Source organism: Protomyctophum bolini, assembly GCF_963924005.1.
Source record: "Protomyctophum bolini genome assembly, chromosome: 22".
NCBI classification, from domain to species: Eukaryota; Metazoa; Chordata; class Actinopteri; order Myctophiformes; family Myctophidae; genus Protomyctophum; species Protomyctophum bolini.
In genome coordinates, this window is record NC_137883.1 from 15,897,686 (window position 1) to 15,916,595 (window position 18,910).

The 18,910-nt window shown below is 42.2% G+C and overlaps 1 protein-coding gene across 1 annotated transcript in view; it reads left to right on the top strand.

The window, feature by feature from the left end:
- The first annotated feature begins 6,798 nt into the window (after positions 1-6,798).
- itga1 (integrin, alpha 1) overlaps positions 6,799-18,910 on the top strand; it is a 62,883-nt gene continuing 50,771 nt past the window's right edge. Inside the window, exon 1 of the mRNA XM_080756261.1 lies at positions 6,799-7,177. Within this exon, the coding sequence (XP_080612387.1) occupies positions 7,114-7,177 (64 nt within the window). The 5' untranslated portion in view covers positions 6,799-7,113. The remainder of the gene's footprint in view (positions 7,178-18,910) is intronic.

Here is an 18,910-nt window from a genome sequence, read left to right on the forward strand (position 1 = left end):
CTGAATTCACCACAGCAGATCTGTCACATTGACACTAACTCAAACACTCGAGGCTGAAAAACCAAGGACATACTTGTACGGTTTAGGGTGCATATTATAAAGGTGTATATGCACATTAGCACCTTTCGTGTTAATTTAACTCTGACAGTGTACAAATGTAGTCCATTTGGTTACACTCTTGGAGGCTCGTCTCCTCCAAATACTAATAGGAGTATTAATCACATCAGATCATCAGATCATCTGGTCAGACCAGGAGGCAGATCGATCCGCTTGGCTCCAGGACTTTGCATCTGCTAAATAAATAATATGAGAACTAATTTTTGCCAGTGGATTAATACTCCCTCGGACCCCCAATCTATTAAGGATTTAAAGGATTGACCCTGGTGGTCACTGGTGTGCTACTCTCTTCTATAGATGTCATGTAAGATGTCACGCTAGCAAATGATGGCTGGCCCTAAGCAGCACCCCCAGCGGAATACAATCGGCTCCTCCAATCACAATGATCAACAAAAATGCTTGGAATTTGATGTCATATGTTGGAAACAACTGTTTGTTTGTGTGTGTGTGTGTGTGTGTGTGTGTGTGTGTGTGTGTGTGTGTGTGTGTGTGTGTGTGTGTGTGTGTGTGTGTGTGTGTGTGTGTGTATGCGTGCGTGCGTGCGTGCGTGCGTGTGTGTGTGTGTGTGTGCTTGCGCGTGTGTGACACAGAATGTGCTTTGTCTATATGTCTGTGTGTACATCAGGGGTGCGCACACTTTTTTGACTTGAGAGCTACTTTCAAAATGACCAGCTCAACAAGATCTACTCACCAAAAATATTATAGAGTGTGAAATTGGTAGGGTTTTGTATAATAACAGCGGTGGCCTAAGGGTTAGAGGAGCGCCCAATTGTTGCCGAATGGTTGCCAGTTCAATTCCCTGAACGGGCAGGAAAAATCTTGGTCGGGAAGTGATTGGTCAGACTCATCACTCACCCAACACAGCTGAAGTGCCCTTGAGCAAGGCACTGAACCCCCAACTGCTCCAGTATAGCTGCTTGGCCAACAAGACTGTGTTTGTACTGTATCTCCCAGGTTTTAATGTGTGTCTGTCTGTGTGTTTCTAGTATAGTATACTATAGTCTTCCTTGGCCTCGTGAAAAGTTTGACCCTGGTCAGTTCAAGGTTAGCTGCGCAGTGCGCACAAACAGATAGATAGACAGACACACACACAGAATACAGACAAACAAAAAACACAACAGTATCTCCACATATTGGCCTTCCGGCTTGGTGGAGATAATAAGCAGTTATATCTCTTTAATGCCTGATTTCATTAGTATTAATTTACAACAGTGGAATAATTGATTAAACATTAGCCTATAAGTTATCTTGTCATACTACAAATATCTGTCTGATCTGCTGTACAAGGTCATGTAGCTTGAGCTTGTAAATATTATTGAAATTGTTCAAAATGTCAGGGTTAATGTGGGAAATGTAAGTAATGATATGGAAACAAACATAAATCACATAATGCAGAACCATACACCTCTGAAATTTGAACTTTCCATCCCTCTTCTATAAAAGAGGGCAGAGGTACCCATTCTGTTTGTGGGAGAAAGACAGCCAGTGTCCAGGATGTAACCCAAGCTCTGAGTCACTGTTGTCAGAGCCAAAGGGTCAAGACCCTACCATGGCCTTCTGGAGACCCCATAGCATGGCCATCTAAAGAGTGAGAAGAAGCTACAAATTCTGTCAGAAGACAGATGGTGGAGATAAAACCCCAGGAAGAACAAGACTGAAAACACCACTAAATGCTTGTCTATACTGAGTCATATTGTTGTTTTCCTGCCTGGGGAGGATTGGGGAAGGCTTTGATCGCAGTGTGCTAATTTCAACTGACATTGTACATCGTTTGTTAATTACACAACCCCTGTGTGGAATCAAATAGCAGGGATTGATTAGCTCCCCTGGTAAAAAATAAATACGTTTTTGGGGAGAGTTCTATGGTGTCCCAGGTTAAGGTTCATGTCATGTGTCTGAATGTGATTGGTTTGCATCACAAGGCATTTCCTCTGTCTAACGTCACATGCCTCTATGATGTTACAGCTGATATTTATATAAAATCACACAAATCACACTTGTGTGAAATGAGCAGTGCCTTTTATCATGATGACCATGTATGATGATGACTTGGGAACCTAATAATACCTGTTGTCATAGCACTGGTTTTAACTATCTGTGTACCTTTTGTGCCCATACTGTGGAGATCTCTGTATCTGCCTGTCTGCCTGTGTCTGAAGAGAACTGACTGTGAAAAGTGGACTGTAAGTAATCAAATGGCAGGTGTGGGGTTGCCATATCAATCAATTGGCTGAGGCAGAGGCTGGGAACTCTACAGGTGAGGGGACTTAGGCTCATTAGGTCCTCTGCACTCCCTCTCCCTGTGGTGGTGTGGAATGGGTGTGTCACTTTTGAAGTGGTGGGGCAAACGGTTCTCAAGTTACGTGGATTACAGACAGACAGACAGACAGACAGACAGACAGACAGGCAGGCATGCAGGCAGGCAGGCAGGCAGGCAGGCAGGCAGGCAGGCAGACAGGCAGGCAGGCAGGCAGACAGGCAGGCAGGCAGGCAGGCAGGCAGGCAGGCAGACAGGCAGGCAGGCAGGCAGGCAGGCAGGCAGGCAGGCAGGCAGGCAGACAGACAGGCAGGCAGGCAGGCAGGCAGGCAGGCAGGCAGGCAGACAGACAGACAGACAGACAGACAGACAGACAGACAGACAGACAGAGACGTGGTGCACAGAGTTGTCTGTTACTCTTACTCTAAAGTGCATTTATAGTTAGATTAGATTAGATAGATGACATGGCACATACACATGCATGCACGCACGCACAATTTTAATGGTTTGTATTTACTTATAATACATTTATTAATTTGTACAAATGGAAACAAATGGGTCCATTTCTGACATGTTTTAATGAGGCCAGATGACACATATCTGTCAAAAGGATAAAACACAAAAACCCAGAGAGCTTTCTAAGTACACAATGATTTGCCATAGTTCTAACTCTATCATTGTTCATTTGTTTGACTCAGACCAAAGTCACTATACCGTCAGCCATCACCCATGCCCTATAGTACTGTACAATATATGAAGATGTTTACACAGACCTGTGTAATATAAGAGAATGCCAAGAAGTAAAGAACCACAGATTCACTGATCACATTGGTTGCCATCTGCTCTTTCTTATATGAAGCATTTCCTGTTGTCTGTCTCCATTTTTCAAACACATTACAGATATAGTTTCAGAATAAAAGAGAGAGGGCAGGGGTGGGGCAGGGGTTAACTATTTACTTTGGATGGAAAATTGACGTTAGCCTGGTCAATGTTAAAGTTGAGGACTTCTACGTTCATCAAAGAGAAGTCAGCAGGGACTCATCTGCTTTCTTTCACTCCAAACTAACTGAAGAGTTCAATTTTCTCTGTGGTACTAGCACCGCAGTGTCAGTTTGTGATTATAATATTCTTTCATATTAAGCCAGAGCTGCAAAACCAGAGAATGACAATGTAAGTTTATGTACAGAGAAGATTGATCATTTAAGGGATCAAATGTAAAGGTATCCATATATAGACAATATAGTAATTTCGTAGTAAGTAAATAACACTTTTCAACAACAATGCATTCACACATAACTTAAGACCTCTTCTTTTGTGTGTAGGCCTATAGAGATTCCTCTTAGATGCTCAATGTAAATAGCTTTGACTGAAAGGGGAAGGGTCCTTATTCTACTGTTTGCCTCTGGCATGACTGATGATACAGGAGGAAAATGAATGTCTGTTAGGCAGCAGAAACCAAGCTCATTTCCCTTCAATTAAATGGATTTGTTGAGGATAAACAGTATGTCTTAATTATCTATCTGGAAAGTACAGTTGCTGGCATTCCACACCACCACACTATCACTATGACTGCAGCATGAATTTATGTTCTTCTTAAAGAATCAATATAGTTTAGGTTTATTTTCACAATATAATGATAATTTGTAGTTACTGTGCAGGAAAGGAAGGAAGACTGAAATGACTGAAAATTTCTTTGTTAAACAAGAACAATAACAATTGTTCAATTGGAGGATTAACATTTGGGGCATTAATTGCTCCTCTAGTCTAGAACAAAGCAAAACAGCTGGAATAAAAATAAATCAAAACTCAAAACTATCATTACTCTAGAAGACATGTTTTACATTGTTGTTGATGAAGATGGAAGATGATGGCTTTAATGACATGTTCAGTGAATTCCACAACTGAGGACCTCTAAATTGGATGAAACATGTCTTGATGTACCACAGAGGGGTAAATGGAAATTATCTTTTAGATGTCATAACAATACTATAAATTGTTAAAAGTTAATAGTGAAAACTGTGTTTTTCTGATTGTTGGATATTTGTGGTGTTTACTGAAACTGAGAAAGAACAGGATGGAGAATGTGGATATAAACACTAAATCCTAAGTGTTATATTACATCAATTCAGACCTAATCTGAATGAATAAAATGTTATTTTAAACAGTGACTATGGTGAGAAAAATAGGTTATCTCGTCCAGTTGAGTTATTAAGTCGTCACTCCGTACAACATGTTAATACAATATAACGAGTGCCCCCCTCAAAACAAAAAACATTTGTCCCCACACTTTTTACATCCCGACGGCGCCACTGATCTGCAGTTGTTGGATGTGGACCTGCTATACTTTAGACCCTCAGGTAGGTTCACAAGTAGTACTGCCCAAAGCTCATGGCTGCAATATGATATCTCGCCTTACAGATCTGTAAACGTTACAGATCTGTAACTCTAACAGTGTACAGTATGGGTCCATTCTGGTGCCGTGTGGGTGTGCTTAAAATGAAAACCACTGGTATAGTGGATGTTAATTTAAAACCAGGTCACAGGGGGTGTCATCGGGTCAGGAGGAGGAGGGGGGGGGGGGGGGGATGGCGGTGTACAGGGTGGTGGAGAAACATAAAACAAGGAAACTAATCAGTCTTCCTGAGTCTCAGGCAGAGATATCTGCTGCGGGGCTGAAGACACAGGAAGGACTGTTGTAAACTGTCTCATTCTCAGGGAGTTCCTGAGATTCTGTACTGATACACATGTGTATTTTGTTCCAGCAGTGTGCCCGTAGTCCACAGGTCTGTGTTGTGTGTCAATTTAGACATACACGCAAATGCATGTGAATGATTATGATTATGCACACGCGTGCTGTACACAATCACATGCATTTGCATGTTTGTTTGTTTGTGTGTGTGTGTGTGTGTGTGTGTGTGTGTGTGTGTGTGTGTGTGTGTGTGTGTGTGTGTGTAATATTAGCAGCAGTAGATGATGGAAAAGGCTGACATGGGATCTACATGGAGTAAATAACTAGTTTTCCAGTGAAGCGATCCTGAGGTTCATCGTACTTTGTATATGAAAGGATTCATAATATTTACACACAAAGTAATGAAATGTCCTGAAGTGGTCCCCTCAGTGATTTCAGAAGTGGATACAGATACGTATCTCTCTCTCTCTCTCTGTCTCTCTCGCTCACTCACACACACTCACTCACTCACCCTAGCTCTCTTTGTCACTCACTGTGTGTGTGTGTGTGTGTGTGTGTGTGTGTGTGTGTGTGTGTGTGTGTGCGTGTGTGTGTGTGTGTGTGCGACACCGTGTGTGCGTGTGTGCATACATGTGTGCATGCCATGCTGAAGGGGTTGTACTGTAAGCCATACTAGGCATGCTTGCCATATCTTCATAAGCCAGGAGCTGAGTGCTGTTTACAACTCAACACCAGAGAGCAGGACTTCTAAAACCCACTGTGTTGTTTCACTGTACAACTGTTATCGAGGCTTGGACTGGAGCATATGTTTTTGTCTTTGTTATAAGTGACGGCAAAGGTCAGTTGTAAATGTAAAGGCCTTGAGGTTTTAGCCAAACATAGGCTACTCTTGCAAAGGGAAACTGATGGAAGATTGTCATTAGCCTACTTAAACTCTGCCGATGTGCTTTTATTTATTATTTATTATAATTTGAAGCCTAGGCTATAGGCTAGTAAGGCTACTGTTTAAATTATTCTTATATAGGTCTGAGGTCCTACAGTCGAGAGGAGACTAATCTTTTGTTATCCAGGTGACATGTAAGTTGGAGAAATATTTTCAGAATGGTAAAAACATCATTACCTCACACAATACAGTCACTGCAGTCATTGTGGGGTCCAGGGAATGACCATAGAGTGGAATGACCCTATGGGAATGACCCACATCGGGGGTCCTTGAAGGTGTTCCCAACTAAATCATTGATAGCCTATAGGAAACAAATGGTCAGCTTAGCAGCATGGTTTTCAAAGTTAAATTAAGTCCCAGATATATAAAAATATCAAACAGGGCCCTAGCCTGGCTAATAAGCCAGACCGAATCAGCCGTTGGCAAAAAAAAATGTGATTTGAGTCTGGCTTATAGCCAGGCTACCTACCTGGGGCATATCAAACTGGGGGTCCTTGAATTTAAAAAGTAAAGGTTGAGAGAAGAATCACAATCACTGGTTTAAGTGAAGTAGGCTAGTAGGTTAGCGATGGGGATTCTGGTCCTCCAAAGTTCAATGTTTGATAGTTGTTTTTGAGTTTCCAGGCATCCCTTCTCTGCACTGGTAAGATTTTCCCATGCGGGTTGGCAAGACCAAGCACCCGCAAACGCTCGCTGAGCTCTGCCCACCACCACCGTACTTTGTATGAGACTGAGAGAGAACTCCTTCTATAATAACTCCCCTCCTCCTCGTCGTCCTGTCTGCAGCTCAGTACGTTGAACAGAGAGAGAGAGAGAGAGAGAGAGAGAGAGAGGCAATGGTCAATGGAATAAGACGCCCCGGGACACTGCTGGTATTTCTTATTAACAACATAGTTCTCTTAACGATTCAGATACTTCTTCACGTTGATGCTGCATCACAGGGAATGCATTACGAACCGCCATCACCGCTCATTTAGACATTATTTTTTATTATTATATTATTATTATTTCACCGCCGGAGATTTCTGACTGTCATCTCGCATCATAGCCTACTGAAGACGTAGCAGAAGACTGAAGCTTTCATCGCGGCTGCAGGACGGACGCCAGATGATTATATTCAACATGCAGCTCGTGCGAAGTCATTCCACCGTGACAACGTTGACAGCAGTGGGTAAGTGACCTGACGTCTAAATGGACATGTGCTTTTATTTTACATCATAAAATATTATTAAAGCGCGGCGCGCGCTTGAGTGGCACGCTGGCACGCACACTTTCTTTTTTACTGTCATCATGTCTGAATTATACTTGGTTGCGCATCGATTCTCGCATCGAAAATAGCCAATGTCCAAGCTCACGACGCGTTCTGAGCCGTTCTGAGCTTGGAGATTGTTTCGACGCGCAACACCGGCGCGTAACTGCATGGACGTGGTGCCAGGTGGTAATGGTATAAATAAGTGGATCTCAAAGTGGGGTCCGCGGACCACCGGGGGTCCTGGGTTGTCCCCAGATAAATTATGGATACCGTAGTTAGTTAGGAAATGGACAATGATGTGGCTGTATGTATAACTCTGAAAGTGTTCAAATGGAAGTTATGGAACCAAATGAATGGACCCTGCGGGTTCATGTTAACGTTGTTCCTTTCCATCTGTAGCCTACACTTTCAGAGTTATGGTGGTATGTGGTCTAAACCCCCAGTATCTTTTTTTTTAAATGACATTTTTTGAAAATATTTTCTTTTCTTTTCTTTTCTTTCATTTGTTTACATTTTTAACACCTTAAATCTTGTATGGGGTCCTTGGCACTATAAATCACTGACTGGTATTCAATCGTATCTTCATGGACAGCATGGCACCAGCGCCAGCGCGTCACGGCACGGCACGCCAGAGCCTACGTAATCAGAGTGTACATAATTCATGACTATGCAACTAAAAGCACCCATTAGATGTGTCGACTTAAACATTACTGAAGCCTAAACGAACCCTACTACCCCACAACCTTTTTAGTGTTGGCACATGATTCTGTCCACAAAAACCGACTCTAAAGTTCCCTAGAGTGTTCCAAATGGCATTTTATTGTGACTATAGAGTATAGACTAATGAGATCTCTTAATTGGTTTTATGTAGCCAGCCTGCTGTATTTGGGACATTGGTTCTCTGGAGCTGTCAAACCCACAAAGCTTGTAGATCTGCTGTTTGTGGCCCACAAACAGCAGATCTAGTCCTGCAAAGCGGTGTGAGCTTGTAGATCGGATATTTGTGCTAAGATATGTCACTATTGTCAGTCACTCTGAGGTAGCCTACTTGGAGTGGCACTGAGATGGTGAGTCTAGTTGAACATAAAACAGTGTCAGCCTTCATTTCTTGTAATCCCTATGAAACAAATATTGATGTAGCCTATCTCAGCACACGTTTTTGCCAATAATTGCAGAAGCATTTCTTTGGTGAACTTGGTGTGATGCTGTTTGGGAAATAATAATGTTATTATTATTATGTTATTATTAATAATAATAATTCATATGGAAATGTAGCCCAATGAACCAGCAGACCATATTCACTTGATTAACAGGATTTCGACCTTAATCTTACAAATCTGGATGTTCACCAACTTAATGGGCCAGTGAGTCACAGAAAAAGCATCAGTGTTAATTGAAGTCTGAGAGGCTCCATCTCATAGTTGAATTAGCAGAGTATTTGACTGTATTAGTAATGGATATGAATGTTGGTATTGGTTAGTCCCTTGGTGGCCGTGCGCTCTCAGGTTCAGCTCCAGAGCAGCAGTAGTGAATTAACTTTAGGTCATGTTCATGTAGCTAGTACAATCATGATGGAAAGTACCGGCAGGCGTCTCTGTTGACGGACAGACAGACAGACAGACAGACAGACAGACAGACAGACAGACAGACAGACAGACAGACAGACAGACAGACAGACAGACAGACAGACAGAGACAACAAAACACACACACACACACACACACACACACACACACACACACACACACACACACACACACACACACACACACACACAGTGAGAGACAGTGAATCAGAGAGACTTAAGTAAACAGTTCACATCTCTTTCTATTCTCAGATTCCTTTGCTTACATGTGACGTGGGCTCGTGACCATCATTAGAGAATTGAGTTAGAGATGCAGCTGGAGATTATGTGTGTGTGCGTGCGGGCGTGTGTGTGTGTGCATGCGTGCGTGCGTGCGTGTGTGTGTGTGAGTGTGTGTGTGTGTGTGTGTGTGTGTGTGTGTGTGTGTGTGTGTGTGTATTTAGGATTGGCGATAAGCTCCCATTACTAGCAGATCATCATCATTATCACATTGGGAAGTGAAGTCTCCTTACTTAGCCTCTGCTGCCCTCATCCACCCCATCAATACAACCGCTGCCCTTGAGGTCGCTGGAGTTTCCTTAATAGTTGTTTTGTTCTATTCACAACGAGATGATACGTCCAACACATGTAGCCATTCACACATCTAACCATTCTGCTCTTCATGATACGTCCAACACATGCAGCCATTCACACATCTAGAGATGATACGTCCAACACATGCAGCCATTCACACATCTAGATGATACGTCCAACACATGCAGCCATTCACACATCTAGAGATGATACGTCCAACACATGCAGCCATTCACACATCTAGAGATGATACGTCCAACACATGCAGCCATTCACACATCTAGAGATGATACGTCCAACACATGCAGCCATTCACAGTCACAATTTATCCTGTGTTCTGCCTACAACTATGAGTTATATTATGTGAGTGTGTCTGTGATTGTGTCTGTGTGCAATTGTGCATGTATGTATGTATGTATGTATGTATGTATGTATGTATGTATGTATGTATGTATGTATGTACAGTGTGTGTGCGTGTGCATGCGCATGTAATCCACCTGGGTTATACAGGGCCAGGAGCTGGCTGGTAGGAGACCCTACTGGGAGACCCGGTGTTGTGCTATTGGAGCTACCTCTGCTCAACTCAGGGGCCCACATGTGGTTATTGTAGTGGCGGCATTTAAGCTCAGTAAATTCCTAACGGAGATGATGGGTGTACAGGTGGTTTTGGTTTGGAAGTCAAGAGAAGTCTGGCATCAATCAGCATGCATGTGAGACTCGGGCAAACGACCTACTATGGAATCATGACAGCATTTCACAAAACACAGACTCTCTCTCTCTCTCTCTCTCTCTCTCTCTCTCACACACACACGCACACACGCACGCACACACGCATGCACGCATGTACGTACACGCACACGCGCACATGCACACAGGCGCAGAAGTGCACTGGATGCAATCAACCTGCATATCCAGTGTCTACAGTATGCAGACCACACAGTCAAGTGGATCTGTAAGGGTCCATTTTCACACTATTAGAGTTAAATGAACACTTCGGATTTGACTGTGGACTGTGTCTGTTTTCCTTCTAGATGTTAGAGTTTTATTTGCGGAACCGTTTATTCGCATCACATTCAGACAAAGATCTTGGCTCCACACACAACACACTTTATGAGACGTTGCATCACTGCATGTTTCACATTGGAAGAAAAGCTATGGACCATATGGGTGACAGCAAGCATCATCTTCTTAGTTCATCAACTGTGGAATGAAGCTTATTTGATAAAGAGGTGTTTCTTTTTTCTTTTCAAAATCCTTTTATTCAGTTTTTACAAAGACAAAGTGTCGCACTTGTCACACTCAGTTGTAGAATATATACAGTACATACAGAGGCTGGGCAATATGATATATCAATAGACATATATTCACCCACCATGTTTTAAACATATTAACTTACTTGTGTCTCGTGGTTTGGATTTTGCATGTAGTTTCTCTGGTCTCAGATCAGAGCCTTGGGTCTCTCCAGGCAGGGTCATAAACCTTGGTAACAATGTGCCAGCTGACTAGATTAGACGAGTAATTCAATATTTGTTTGAAGGATGTGAGACGAAGGACACTAAATCTTCAGACATTGATGCTTTAGTAGAAATCATGGGGACAGAGAGACGGCTTAGAATACCCCTCATCATCATCATTACTCAAGGTATATGGCCTCTCTGTTATCTTCATTTTTGAGGGGCTCCGGCTTTCAGAAATTATGTAGCAGCCAAGTCTATGGACCCCAGCATGACCCCAAGCATGACCCCACTCGTGACACAAGTGTGATTTTTGAGGGCCGTTGGCCCTCCAATGTCTTGGTTTTGAAATAATGTCAAGCCAAGTCTAGATGGACTTTTAATGTTTGTTAAGAGCACTTTAAACAAACATAGAGTGGCACCCAAGTCTATGGACTTTTAATGTTTGTTTACAGCACTAAATGTGATGTCATGTGGCAGCCAAGTCTATGGACTTTTAATGTTACAGCACCTTAAACAAACATTACCAGGCATATCACATTTCACTCAGCTGCCAGTTCCTGTAAAAGTTCACTGTCCCTTGATGACAGCTCTCTTTCTTGTTGGTTGTGATGTGATGCTTCTCCGATATCTTCTGAATATTTACATTCGAAGAATTTGTATGTTGCCAAGGTCACTCATTCTTATCTCTCTCTATCTCCCTTTCTCTTTCTCTTTCTCTCCCTCCTTCCCCCTTTCTTTCCACCTCTCCCTCCCTCTATCTCTCTCCATCCCTCCATCCCTCCCTCTATCTCTCTCTCTTTACCTCCTCTCTGTGTGCCCTCTCACATACGCACACGCACGCACACACGCACGCACGCACGTGCACACACACACACACACACACACACACACACACACACACACACACACACACACACACACACACACACGCCATCTCTCCCGTGTTATAAATCTAAATCTAGAGTGCATTCACTGGGCAGATGCTCCAGATGTTCCACAGGAGTTTACTCTGCACTGTATCTTCCACACTCCGTCCTTTTTTGGAGCTTTGAAAAAGGCATTCCTCTGTCACTGCATGCCGGCTTGTGTTGCTACCGGCTGGGCTGTAACACTGTCAGGAGACTGATACCACACCGTCTCTTCCCCCACTCACAAACTGGAGACTACAGGTGCCCGTCATAGTGACATAGTGGAACATAGCACCAGAACCAGAGTAGGTTACACAGTATACTGTCCTCTGTGTTCATTTCAGCACTTACTGTAAACCCTATACAGTAAATACTATCTATAAGCTGTACAAAGCACTTGTAGATCTGCTATTTTCACCGGATGTACTTGCCTATTTTGGCTAACCTTATAGTACTACACTATGTATGTAAGCAACGCAACTGCAGCTAAGATAAATCTAACAGCCAATAGCCAAAATGATTAAGACACGTGCACTGCACACCTCTGATTTGCTTTCTTGTATCTAATTCTAATACATAAGATGGCTAACACCATTTAGGCTACAGACCACACATCTATCTGACTAGTTTATTCTATTCTTGTTTCGGATTTTCTGTTCTACATTACTATAATCTGATTCCCATGTCCCACAAGAACTTAATGTACAGCTGCTATGTCTCAATTGTATTATAGTTCTACTGTGAGAACCTTTCTCATTGAGAAAATGCTTGGCTTGGCCATACTTAGTAGCTGCTAATAAAATCTTCTGTGCTGTGCCAATGGATACAAAACAGTATCCAAAGTAAAATACTGCATGCATGTCTCTTGAAATACTCCCTACTGACTAGTTAACAGGACAATTAATCACTTCAGAAATCAAATAAGAAACATTAACAATAATTAACTTGTCAATCAGACACAGGAAGACTTTCATATACCATAATGGTGGCAATATATTGTCATTTTTAGAAGTCTTTTAGGTTAACTGGGCACATATTTCTGTCATAGCCTGGCAGTACCATATCTGATGTGGCAGCTGGACAAGTTTCCATCCTGCCCACAAACAAGGAAACATAGTGAGTACAGTAAAACAAATCTATTGTTGTTATGAAATACTTTCAGCAGTGCATGGTTCCAACTTGAGTCCTGTCATCTTACCTTATGTCACTCAATTCACAGAATATCTCACCATGCACCATAAACTAATTTAGAATAGTTCCATTCTTCTGACCTTTTCGGTCCACAAAGACTATGTCTACCAGTTCAGTTCTCATGTAGGCCTAAACTTTCCATTACACAGTATACACTGAGTCTGACCACCAGTATAAAGCTCCGTGAGGGGGGCTTCGGTACGTACTGCATGGCAGGGATTGAGGTTAGGTACAGAGATCGAGGTTACGTGTGACAAGCATTTTTTGTTTTTTACAATATATTTATTGCATTTTTCTTTTTTTTTGACAAACGGACAATACAACAAAACAATACATAATACAGACAATACAATTACTTAAAATGAAAAACAAACAAAAAACAAAACAAAAACATACACTACATAAATACATATAAATACAGTATAATAAAATAAGGGCACTTAGATTGGTAACAAGCAAACAATGATCAAACAGCTGCAGAGAATACAATTAAACATTTTCAGTTTCCAACATTAAATAAGATAAATCATTAACCGTAATATATTGGATAAACCGTCCCCATATCTTATCAAACATCTTCTGTTTATTCTTCAAAGTATAAGTGATTCTTTCCAGAGGAAGACATAGTTCCCTAAACCACTGAGCAATACTGGGTTTGCCTATCTTTTTCCACGATAAGGCTATAGCCCTTTTGGCTTGTAGTAAACATAAATCTAGAAATCTTTGTGTGACAAGCATTTGGGCTAGATACTGCAGGGATTGAGGTTAGGTACAGAGATCGGGGTTACGCGTGACAAGCATTTGGGCTAGATACTGCAGGGATTGCAACGCGCACACATGTTACGCACCTGTGCACAAGCCCTGCTACACAAACAACACTACAAAGAGACAGAGAGACTGACGCATCTATTTGTCACACACATGTGCATGGGTATGTATGTGCACATACACGGGACGGACATGCATGCTTTTAGTTAACCCACCTGAGATCAGATTAAAAGAATGTCTGTTTGAAAATGACAGTTTTCTGAAAAAGCTATGTTTCTATGTCAGTCGTTCTTTGATTTTTCAAAAATAGCAGACCTACAAGCTCGTAGATCTGCTATTTTTCAATAGCTAAAGCATAACGTAATGCACCAAAAGGGGTTCCCGCCCCAAAATGGGTTAAAGCCTACATAACGTGACAACATACAGCTGTGATGCACGTGCTTCGACAGCCAGAAAATACGAAGAGACAGACAGAGGCAGTTTGAAGCTACTGCATCATGCAGACAGTGACCTCCTGGTACATGCATGCTGTGAAGAAGAACATTATTTAACATTGTTAGGTGCAATTTCCGCCATCCAATTATGTTACAGCAAACGGTTACATATATTCAGCCTCTCTGTAACTGTGACCCGTTATCTAGTATAATAGTCCAGCAGCTTATGCTCCAATATTACGACACAACAACACATGATCACATACGGTAATATGCCTACAGTACACCAGCAACAATCCTGCAATGGCATGCATGTGTCATATCAACATATCATATGCTTTTTGGTTTGCCACAAACCACACAACATGATTCCTGAATGTCACATTCTACATTTTATCTGGAATGTTGGCCTAATGGATTTGCAAAAACAAGGGTAGAGCCATTACTATACTACTGTATTGTAAGTGTAAATACTTGCAGTGGAAATGCAACATTAGAGTCCTGGGTAGGCCAGATGACCGGGAGATCTGTTCTCCACGGAGCACCCCTTTTGTTCAGATATTGAACCTAAATGAACTCCATTGTTGTATTGTAGCTATAGTAATGTTGCTGAACTATTTTAAGGAACGATTTTCCCTATCAGTATTTGTGAAAAACTGTCAACAAAGGGTTTAATATGGACATAATTCCAGCTACTGCGATTTCCATTCCCGTTTAAAGTTCTATACCTCCGTCTAGATGGCAGTAATGTGATGTGACGAGTTGATTTATAAATTAGTCTAAATCAAGCCTGATGGGGTGATCAGTGTCATTTGTAGTGTGAGTGTTAGATATGTGATGGCTCTGTCGTTCATGTCAGACAGTTTGGGTGTGTGGAGAGAAATTATTGTACAGGCGGTTTATGTGATGCTGGTATATTTCTGTCATGGTCACACTTCCTGTACCCCTGCTTTTTGATGGCTCTGCAGAGAGTCTTGTGCGGTGTCTTGTGCGGTGTGTTAGTACATTTCCATGGTGGCAGGAAATCACACTTCTTGACTGTTAGTGTTAAGGGGTAAGCAGAAGCGATGTTTCCAGGAACAGTATGCGTGGAGAATAATTCATAGCCCTCAGCCTCTAAAGCGACAATGTCACTGACAACCAACATTATTTTGTTTGTGAGTTCAGACCATTCTGCCTGTGCTAATTAAATCTATTAAACATTATATCGGCGTATCGATATAATGTTTCTGATGATGACAGATTCATTCTCATCTCTCTCCTGGTCATCACCATGGCTCTTTATGTACAATTGTTATCATGCCATAATGACCCTTTCTGGTCTGTCCTTCCTTTACTAATCATACCCATGCAAACTGAGTGGTGGAACTATACTTTTATAGTTATAGTCACTATAGTTGCATAGTGACTGTGTGTTATAATTCTGTGTTATAGTGTGTGTGTGTGTGTGTGTGTGTGTGTGTGTGTGGGGCCTTGGAGTGCCTTGGAGCCAAGCACAGTTGTGGACCTAAGCAGCTGCAGTATCAATACCTTAGGTCCTACTCAGACAGGGGTCAAAGGTCCTACTCAGGCGGACATACGGACGGCCAGACATACACACATTGAGCATAGAAGATGGTGTGCCACCGCTCAAAAATAGATCATAAACTGTTGTTATCTGTCCTTTGAGGGTTCTGGAGCTCATGCAGATCAAGAAGACCATGTGAAAACTGTATGTTATGACATCAGATGATGAACGCTTAGTCACAAAGGGCTGTGCCAAATGAACTCTGTCTCGATCAAACACACACACACACACACACACACACACACACACACACACACACACACACACACACACACACACACACACACACACACACACACACCAGACTTCGTTACATGGTGTAATAATGACCCTATATAATGTAACAGAAAGCGGAGGGAAACCAAAGTCTCTCATAAAATGGTTTTAAATAACAGAGCTCTCCTCATGACCATGTGACCTTATGACCTCATGACCTCGACCCTGATGTCTGTGTCTCTCACACACACACACACACACACACACACAGCGCGCCCCAGGTTTAAACACAAACATATTGGAGGCCCTTTCTTTCTGTTCATTGTCATGTTGTCATGTTTTCAGCAGCATTATGTGGTGCAACTCTTAACCATAATTGGACAGCTCACCACCTTTTTGAAATGCAGAGCACATCATCAAGACCACGGACACTGCCCTACAGACCACCCAGACCACCAGGCCACATCTTAGGATATTTTATTGCAGTCGTGAAAGAATGCCTTTCTGGTAGGATCAAAATTCCAGAATGGAATTTGGAATATGGCGTCAGTCCGTCGTTAGCGCGACCATCCCTCCAGCTGGCGTACCAGCGTACATAACTATGGACGCAGATTATGAGCGGCATGAGGTATTTCTCAGTCATGTGACCTCACTGGCGCTGCACAGTTGTTGAGAGGCATCATCACAGACGTGGTGGGGAAAGTAACTAGTGCATTTACCCAAGTAGTATACTTAAATACTTTTATTTTAGTTGAGTGTTTCTGTTTTTTGATACTAGAGGCAAATTGTATTTTTGAATCCACTACAACTGCTTGGCAGCTTTCATTTTTGCAGAATTACCGGTAGATTATTATTTCACATTTTGTATACTTTTTTATTTCTATTTTATACTTTGGATATTCTAAAATATAGTCAATCATTCTACAACCTCAAGCTTGTAGATCTGCTATTTTCTCAATAGTTTTTAGTAGCCTACTTTTACTTTAGTAGGTGACTGTAAGTATAATATATTAACGCCAATACTTTTGTACTTTTACTCAAGTAAAAAATAATAATAATCAGAGTACTTCCACAACTTCAGACGGGGGGGAGGAGGGTCAGACAGGGAGGCGAAGGGGAAAGTGGAGGGGAGGTGAAGATGGGAGAGGAAAGCAACTGGGGGAGGCGATAGAGGTCATTGGGGAGGTTCATTTAGGAGAATTTGTGGTGGGAGTAGATTACACTATCACCAGCCTAACACAACAACACGTTGCAGACATGATAGTGGGAGGGTTAAGTAGAGTTCACATAGGGCTACTTAATACCCTTAGTAATACACGTAAGGTCTATTCATAGTTCTCATCATCATTTTTCGACCGTGGTCGAGATCGTGGATTTCCAGACTTCCCGGTCTTTCATTGCCATCCCCAGTTCCTGCTTACTGATGATGCCTGTGTCCCGACTCCCTAGCGATGCCATCAGGGAACGACAGTTTTCTACCTCTGGTCTGCTTTGAGGCAGGACTCCAGAGAAGAAGGGAAGATATAACCTCATTGTCAGCTCTGTAGCAGTGGCCGGCAAACTGTGTTCTGCTGGATCGCACTAGTGAAGAAACACGGGGAAGGTTGGCGTATATTAGATTAGTCGATGGGTGGCTCTTCCAAGACAGATTTGCGCTCTCATTAGAAGGCGAGTGTAAGTGCCATCCAACCGTTTCTCTAGTTTCTTTGAAAGTGTCCATGTCTCGGAGCCATAGAGTAGAATCGGTCGTCCTAAATATTTTTTACTTTTAAAGGACCACTTCACCACTTTTCAACCTATCTTCATATAATAGGTCCTCACTAATAATCATGATCTGTAGTGTTTCTCATAGGAGGGCTGTGGGCAGTTCAGAAATCTGTCCACCAGTGACATAATCGATGGGGAATCCAAGCTAATAGAAACTGCAGGCTTTCTAGTCCTGAGAAGTTGCAATACTATAATGGAAGCCATCGTTCTCACGATAATAAAAATCAAATCTTGTTTAAAGAAAAAACTGCCTAACGATGATGTCACTGGTGGACGGGTTTCTGAACTGCCCACAGCCCTCCTATGAGACACAGACTGAGTAGAAACAAATTGTGGCATTTTATCATGATTATTATTAGTGAGGACCAGTTATATGAAGATAAGTTGAAAAGTGGTGAAGTGGTCCTTTAACATCTTACTAAGCTGGGATGACCAGATCTTATGCATGTCATTGCAGGCTGACCAGGCCATACCCTTCCTAGTTTGAAAGTCCTTTTGGGAAGAAGATATATATGAATACATATGAATACATACATACTGTACATAGTTCTAGGTGATATGGTGACCACCAAAACGGTGCTTAGTAAAAGCAGAGAGATGTGTTGGGGTGAGCAGTGAGTCGCTTACCACCGCGGCGTGACTTCATGTTTTCGGTGGACACCTTATCACATTAAACTGGAGTATGAATAGAGTAGACCTTTAGTAAAATGGACCTTGATTGCAACTGTACTTTTTTTTTCACTCTCCACCAACAATTGTCGATCTACAAGCTCACAAAGCACTGTGTTGTGACGCGCTGTCAGCTTGTAGATCTGCAAAAAAAATTGTCAGGGATAATAGGCATAATGAGGTTCAAATGGTCAGCTCAGCTGCAAGTTTCATGTTTAACCCTGGAATTGAACCTGGGGTCTCTCCTGCATGTGAGACTGCTAACACCCCTCAAAGATTGAATCACCACAATAACATTTAAGCTCTCTCCTGATTGGATGAAATTGTTGGTGTCCCACCACAAAATGTATTTTCGGTTTGCTCAAGAGCTGGAGAGATGGGGAGACCCCTGTTACTGTACAAACACATTATGGCAGTCATTACTATACAGTTTCAACCTTATTTTTGTGAGCCTTCATTTGATACATAATGTAGGGCCCTATCTTGCCTCACCCCTTATGCCTAAACCATTTTGGAA